This window comes from Lipotes vexillifer, unplaced genomic scaffold (assembly GCF_000442215.2).
Source record: "Lipotes vexillifer unplaced genomic scaffold, Lipotes_vexillifer_v1.1 scaffold1439, whole genome shotgun sequence".
Classification (NCBI taxonomy): Eukaryota; Metazoa; Chordata; class Mammalia; order Artiodactyla; family Lipotidae; genus Lipotes; species Lipotes vexillifer.
Window position 1 is genome coordinate 750,935 of NW_006785059.1, and position 8,065 is coordinate 758,999.

An 8,065-nucleotide genomic window follows, 5' to 3' on the forward strand; every position below is an offset into this window, starting at 1 on the left:
ATATATATATATATATATATATATATATATATATATATATATATTTCAGACTCCACCCAACAGCTCAGCTATCTAGTCGGTTACTTTGACTTACAAAGTTTCCTGGTTTCAAATTTGAACTTGCCCATTAAAAGTTCAGCATAACAAGATCTGACCCGTGAAGATGCAGAGGCAGACTTTCTGGTGGCCCTTAAGAGATCCCCATCTTGAAAGAACTGCCATCCTGAGGCTCTTTGTAGTGCGCTGCAGGAGTTGAGGGAAAGCCTTTATTGCCGCGAAGAGTTCAGTAGCTGCTTTTCCTTCAGAGTTTCCATAAGAGATGTGAGTACTTATGAACAGTGATATTTGGCCATTTCCAGTGCAGACCAATGTGAGGGGATTCATCAGATGCCAGCTGCTGTTGTATCTGGGAAATGGCCTTATTTCATCCATTATTTGTAACATCCAAAAAGCTTTGCCTCTGGCATCCACTGCTGTTGAGTGAGGGCCATTACATGTAACTGAATTCCTGGAACATATTGAACCTCTAGGTAGAATAGAGAAAAATACAACTTAATTTGTTGTCCAGAGGCAGGGGCTTCTTGGCGCAAACACAGCTGGGCTCTGGGGCCTGGTGCAAGCAAGTGCAGAGGACCAAGGGAAGGGGATGCAGGGCTCTGACCTCGTCCGTCCCCTGAAGCCCCCCCACCCCCCGCCAAACAGGAGGGTGGCTTGAGGTGAGGTGGGCCTGGGTCAGAGGAATGAGGACAGAGCGGCTCGACTCTGATAGTCTGTCCCCACTGACCCCGGGGCAGACACTGCTTGGCCGGGATGGGGTGATGTGTTTGTTTGCTGAAGAGTGTCTGTTTCCTCTGGTCCGTCCGGTTTGGCGTGGAGCCCCCTGTTGCATGGTGAGCAGTCGTGGTTGCAAGCCGTAGTTCTGTGACCCTGCCATCCCAGGAACCGTCATCTCCTCTGTCACGAAGCGGGCTTGGCCTCACGCCCAGATGTGGCACATAAAGGTCTGGCCTTGACTGTTTCTGACATTGGGACGGACAGAAATGTGACATGAGAAAAAAATCCGGCTGACTTTTCTCTTTGCTTTTCCCTCCTCCCACACCCATCCCTACCTCCATCCCATCACCATTTAGGATGAATCTCTTCAGCGTCTGCAGAAGGAGTCTGACATCTTACAGAGAACATATGCACACTACTTCGATCTCACAATTATCAACAATGAAATCGATGAGACAATCAGACATCTGGAGGAAGCCGTGGAGCTTGTGTGCACAGCCCCGCAGTGGGTCCCGGTCTCCTGGGTCTATTAGGCCTCTCCCCAGATATCTGCCGCATAACTGGGAGCCACCTCATACATGGAAAAGCCTCTGTTATCGGCCTTGTGTCAGCAGGTCGTGGTCCCTAGAGACTACCTAGTTGTAGTGTGACCTACATTTATAATTATTGTCATGTCCGAATAGATAGGAGGAGAAAAACAATTACACACTAATTTAAAGAGACAGTATCTTTTTTAATCAGTTCTCCTAAACTTTAATAAAATGTATCTTTAAATGTATGTATTATTCAATCCTTTGGAATGTTATATTTTTGGAAATCATAGCTTTTTATTTCCAAGGCCCCTAAAAACTGCACAAAATAGATGCTGCTTTCTATAATCTATTTTAATAATAATAAACAATGATTCTGTTACCTTGACTGGGGTTGGAACACTACATTCTTTTTAGAGTCTGATTTTATGGATTGGAATATCTTTCTTTCCTTTATTTATTTGAAATAATCAGTCTAGTGATTACAAAACTCATAAATTTTTAAAGGCCTTTTTTTTCCTCTTTTTTTTTTTTTTAGAACAGTATTTTTTTTAAGTCCTTTATGTAACATCCAGATAATGTGATACTGTCTCTTTGAAGCACCCTGTAAACCTTTTAGAGATTTGAAGTTGGGTCTTGACTCTTAATGCATGTGGACAGTCGCGAGCGTTTATGCTGTCGGTGTGTCTGTCTGTGTTGGACAAAACAATCTGTAATCTACAGCAAAGTACATTCCGTTCACAGGGCACACCCAGGGGAATAAGAATAAAATGCTATTATGACTAAGTTGTAAACCTATGCACATCCCTTGCATTTCGGGCAACTTTATAAAAAACAAACAAAGAAACTGATTTTTATTAATAATAATCAATCATGTAGTGAAATGTGTTTGTAATTTTGTCTCAATTTAATTTGTTGTAAGGTGGGAGGGGGAATTGCTGGTTTCACCATTTCAGATCTGTGTTGTCTGAGAGTATTAACGTTTTAATTAAGCAAAGAAATGAGGATTTTTAATATGTATGTAATTGTTTTAAAGCACCCATTTTAAGAGAATATACTGTGCAATGAAGAAACCAGTTTAGGCATTTGCTATAAACTGAATTATTCCAAAAGAATAATCTATAACAGCCCTGTAAATTCCTTTAAAATGATAACTAACAGGACAGTTTGACCAATTTTTTTTTAAATATACTTCCTTTTATGTGTTCAATAATTAAATGCCTTTGGGTCCTTCATTTCATTATAGATTTGTTCAGGTTTACAAGGTGATGATCTTTTAGATTTTATAATCCATTAGATGCTCACTGAAACATCAAAGGCCCAGGAATGACTATCAGTTAGCAGGACAACAAAATACTCTGCACCCAAGGGCCACTAATGTGCACCTGTGCTTTCTCCTTCCTCTTGCTATATCCCTTGGCACAGGAGAATCATGTCCTTGTTGCTTTAGAGACATTAACCATCACATCACCCTTCCGTGAGGTCACATTCTTCCAATACAGGAGATTCAGGCTCGGGGGGTGGGTCTTCTGACTCTTTGCCAGAGGTCAGTGGAAGGTTTTTCATGACAGTGTCTGTCAGGGTGTGAAGTGGTTCTATTAACCTGAGATCCTTGAAAAAAATACCATCAAGTTTGCTTCTTGTCGGTTAGATGGCCTCATTGCTTTGTGCCCTGGCAGGATGTGTTCTGAGCGGAACAGCTTCTCTATGAAGGACCACACCGAGAAGGCATTTGTATACTCTTTTTAGGGTGTCACCCTCCCCTCCCACCTACTCTTATTAAACCATGCTGATTTTTCCTCTGATGTTGTCCTTTGTGGGTAACCAGATGAGTATACAACTTACAAAGTGCTGAGTAAACTGCTTCTGTTGGGACCCACAGCAGGGTGACCAAACCACCAAACCAGAGACACCGTGGATGGAGGGAGAAACCCCAAGAGCTGATCAGGGCTGTGTTAGGACTGATTTAAATCTACCTGATGCCAAGGCCAGGCAGTCATTCCCGTGATGGTACTGGTCACAATCCAGGCTCTTACTCAGTGTGAAACTGCCCGCTCTACCTCTTTTCCAATGAAGCACAAAGAAGAATACAACTAACACCTGAGAACAGAAGCTCCCTCCCTCTGGTAGAAACCCCACTTGTCCTCTGAGACCAAATCTCCAGAGATGCTCGACGATGCCTGTCTTAAGCCACCCACCATGCTGATAAAGGTGGGTCATGCAGAGGAAGAGAAAAGCAATGCCAGTGTAAATGTCTGGCCCCAGGATTGAGAAGCACTGTAGCGCTCATCCTCTCTCGTCCAACACTTTATGTGTCCTCAGAGAAGCACACAGACAGGCGGCATTCTCACCATTGTGCGGGTGGCAAAATTCCTGCACCCAGAACTCATTCTGTCTAACTTCTCAGAGGTCGTCTGTTCCCTTCCACTAATACACGTCTTCTCTCAAGCAGTGTCTTTTTGACCTAGCAGAAAATACTTAAATTTCTGAATCCAGAGTAATTTCGGTACATTGCTGCTGCACCTCCATTACAGTTGTCCACTAAGCAATCAGAAAATTGCTAAAAAGCTGCTTTACTGTTTCCATTCCATCAACAAAATCATTTTTTTTCCTTTAAAAGAACAGAGTGAATGATTAGATTATTAAATCTTTGCACTGATCAACTGAGCCATGTTCTAAGGGCTCTCTTTCCAACCCCATTGCCCACAGGAAGAAATGGGGTGTTTTTCATATGTCAAATTATCTGTTAAAAAGAATGTCCTGATTTTCTAATCATAAAACGGTTAATTACTTTGCACACGCAGCATGTTCCATTCTAACACTAAAAAGGAAAATGTCAATTTAATTCAGGAAGCTTCCCAGTGTCAAGATAATATGGTAGCTTTTTTAAATGCAATTAAGTGTAACTCCTGTCAAGTGAGATGGTTTAAAATATTTGCTCAGAGAGGAAAAGAAATGGGTGACCTACTTCTTGCAATTTGCATTCAGAAGGCATCTTCTGAGCCCGTCCCATTGGTGGTAGGATGTCAGAAGATGCTGCAAAGCCCTCACCGCACAAAGGGTCAGCACATGCTCCCTTCCCCAGGGCCCATTCCATCTCCCACCGCTGGGGCCAGCCTGCCAGGCCTGGACTCCATGCTACAGTTATTTTTTTTAAAACCTTTGATCTCATTATTGCAGATGAGGTTTTTTGGTTTGTTTTTAAATCACTTGTAGTTAATCTGTTCGTTAAGGCTTTGAGTTCATTCCTTGAAAAAGTGTAGTCAGTTGAGCCACCCTTGGGGAAACAGAGGTGGAGATGCCCAGCGTGGACACTGCCCCTTAAGGACAGGCAGCCCAAAACAAACGCTCTTGTCTCCCACTGATACCCTTTTCTTCATTTCAGGTCAATCTCTTGGGGCAAAGAGAACATGCCACTAAAGCTAGCAAGAACATTTCTTGATTAATAAATTCTTAATTTTAACACCTCCCATGCTGTCTCCTTGGAAAGAGGGGAAGGCAACTTGCAATCAGCATTCCAAACAAGCCCCTTCTCATCCTCACCCCTCCTGCTTATTTCCTATCATCAAACTGGTGTGTGTGTGCGTGTGTGTGTGTGTGTGTGTGTGTGTGTGTGTGTGTGTGTGTGGGGGGGGAAGGGCTTGTTTTTCCAGAACTGGACACAGCCTCCTAATTCCATCCTCTTTACAAGGGGTTATGATACCAAGGTCCCCGAGCATTCTTTCTCTTGTTCTGTGCCTCTGATTAATTTTCCTCTTAGAAAGCTCTTTTGCTTCTCACTGCAGCTTGCGGAGGAGCTACAAGCTTTACTCATGAATCGTTTCATTTGGTAGAAATTTTCCAGTTTTTACCCCTTTAGACGTAAGGTCTTCCTCTACATTTGGTGTCTTCAGTTACAGGACATTGCCTGTAAGGCTCAAGGCTTGATTGGCTTTGCCCACACCCAGTTATCAGTTTGCCTTAAACTTGGAGCTACTGGGAGTCTCAGGTCTTCCAGCTTAGTGAGTGAAGTTTAGGTGTGACATGCATCCAGGAAGTGGGAGAAAGGGAGAAAGAGTATGTTCACCCGTCCACATCCCTTTATCTGGTCTTTTCTCTGCTACTCTTGGGCTGCAGAAGGTGGGCAGACCTGGCCCACAGAAGGAGGAAGGCCGCACCATCTCTAGGCCAGGCATTGCCAAGTCTTATCTCTTCATGGGGGAGGATAGAAAATCCAGAGCTCCCACCACCCCTCACTAACCATCAACTCTCTTGACCCTGTGCAAATGGACCGAGCAAAAGAAATTGGGAAGAGGTGTTTGGCACAGGAGACCTTGTTTTTGGCCCCAATCACAATTCGCTATCTATGTATGCACAGAAACTTGGAGCTTCGCTGCCATTTCTGTGTTCCTTCCCTTCTCTCCTGCACGTGACCAAAGGAACGTGCCAGTGGTCTCGCCAATAGAGCCCTGGGGGTGACCATCTTGGGACCCAGAGGCCATGCAGTCTCTTCAAAGGAGTTCTGCTTGGGGGTAGAAATAAGTGTTCCTCCACAGTGCGTGGCCCCAGCTATTATTTTCATTTTCAAGAGACCAAGAATTAGAGAAATCGATTTTCGGTCTCTGCTGTGTCCCTGGATGGCGCCCGTGCAGGCGGTGGGAGGCTATGGGGGCAGCAGGCCCCGGGGCTGATGCGAAGGCCACACGATCCTCACGTGTGGAGGCCACAGCATCATGTTTAATTGCCAGGCAGATGCGTCGCCGTTCAAGCTCAGTTCTGGGGGTTGCTTTGCATAAAGTTTTGCCAATGTGTTTTTGTTTGTTTTTTTCTGTATGTATAATTGCCTTTTTATAAAAGGTTCTGAAGTATTGTCTCAGTGATAAAAAGAGAGCGATGTTAACGGTTGTTGTATATTTCACCGTATCCAATTGTAAGTATTTGAAGGGTACAGCGAAGCCTTAGCGTTCAAGAGCGTTTGTGCAGGAGGTGTCCTCTGACACCCAGGAGGTGAGGGGATCGGAAAGTTTCGGATTCTTTGTAAATGCCCCGCTTTTCTTTCTCTCTGTGTGTATCTATTTACATGCCTTAGCACACGCCCTCCCACCCTGATCCCTTTGCCCTGTCGCCAGAACAACCAGATCGCTGGTGCACTGCCAGTACAGGACAAGTCGACAGAACCCTAATCAGTTATCTCTCGTGTGCCAGGGGAGGAAGAGAAACTCCATAGTATTCTTTGTAGACTATACATACCTGTAGGATGCTGTGTAATGGGAAACCATAGAATTGGGCTTTTGTCATTTCAAAGTTGGAGAAATGTATGAATAAAATGTATAAAACACGAAAAGGTAGTTGTCTCCTCAGATTGCAGGCCAAACAGCTTGGGGACAAACCACCGGAGGATCACTTCCCAGCTCCAGTGTCCACCTTGGCTGCTGGACAGCAGCCTGGCTGTCCAGATTGCATTCTGAAAGCAGTTCAAGCTCAACTACTTGCATTTGGATGCAGATTTTAAATAGCTTCAGTTTTTAAAAAAAAAAAAATCCAAGTTTGACAGCTCCTGGGAACAGACATCCAAATTGATTTGAGTGCTGTAGGCACCCAGCATGGAAAGGCTGTCCCTTGCTTGACATTTGCATAGAAAGCCTCAGGAGGAAGGCTGCTGCCCTTAGTGTTGGGTGATTGGCTTTGGCCTCTGGTCTATGGTCTGAGACGTCGCTCCTCGCGTGCCTCAGTGACCTGGTTTACATACTTCCTTCCCGGCCCTGGGCCCAGGCTCTGCCCAAGTACAGAACCATGGTGGCTTCAGAAACCCACAGTTGCATGTGTCCAGTGCCGACACCCCCAGAAATACCCCAGCCTGAATGTGCTCGCACGGCTCACCCCATTTTTTTTTCTCTAACTGCTCACTTTAAGAAGACACATATTAAGGTCACGTTCAGACACAAGAAACTGAGCCTCTGGCCTTCTGATTCAGGGAATCCCAAGTCATCTTTCTGCAGACTTCTTACCCTAGATGTACAGACAACCGAAAGCATAATGCTACCATTAAGCTTATTTTCTGCACTTCAGGGCATTGAAGACACATCCAACATGTCATTAGAAATGACTAGAAACACGTATTTCTATGTTTTTCCCAGTTTACAGTAATGTGACAAGCTGAATAAATAACACTTGGTATCATTCTGTGACCTGCTGCAGCAGAGCCTGGGAATCTGCAACAAGAACGCAGTGATATTGGTACAGGGTAGTAGACAGTGACCATGAGTTCAAGGTCACCGAGAGTAGTGACCTTGAGTACCCTGAGAGTACCAAGCCCCCTTAAAAGACAATGCAATAGTGCAGCTAGTAACCCAAGGTAGCGTCTGACTTTCTCCAGGAATGAACACACAGGCCACAGGGCCTGCTGTGAAACCCCATGGTCAAGGCGGTGTTGAGCATCCTGCACCCGCTGGCCTGCTCTCCACGCTCCTCCCCTATCCTCACATTTCAGTGAGTGGTGCCCAGAAACGGTTTGGCCAGAGACTCATTCTTAGGCTAGATCATTAAACGCTTCAAGCGTCTGCTGTTCCCTCTTCACGTCTCAGGAGAGGGGGAGACAAAGCTCCAGGCCCTCGAGATGTTAAACTGAGGCTGGAGATGGGGAAATCGAGCCCACTCACAGGCTGGTCCCACACAAATCAACAGCTTACCACAGGATTTCCCCTAGAACTTTCTAGGGTGGTGGAAATGTTCTATTTCTTACTTGGGGTGGTGGTTACATGGGTATGTGCCAGACACATCGA

At 45.0% G+C, this 8,065-nt stretch overlaps 1 protein-coding gene across 5 annotated transcripts in view; it reads left to right on the forward strand.

The window, feature by feature from the left end:
• CASK (calcium/calmodulin dependent serine protein kinase) overlaps window positions 1-2,517 on the forward strand; it is a 394,879-nt gene extending 392,362 nt beyond the window's left edge. Inside the window, exon 25 of one of the 5 annotated variants that reach the window (XM_007457187.1) lies at window positions 1,131-1,692. In XM_007457187.1, the coding sequence (XP_007457249.1) occupies window positions 1,131-1,307 (177 nt within the window). In that variant the 3' untranslated portion in view covers window positions 1,308-1,692. Of the gene's footprint in view, window positions 1-1,130 lie in introns of all 5 variants that reach the window. The other 4 variants (XM_007457185.1, XM_007457189.1, XM_007457188.1 and 1 more) reach the window with 4 other exon arrangements.
• The last annotated feature ends 5,548 nt before the right edge of the window (window positions 2,518-8,065 follow it).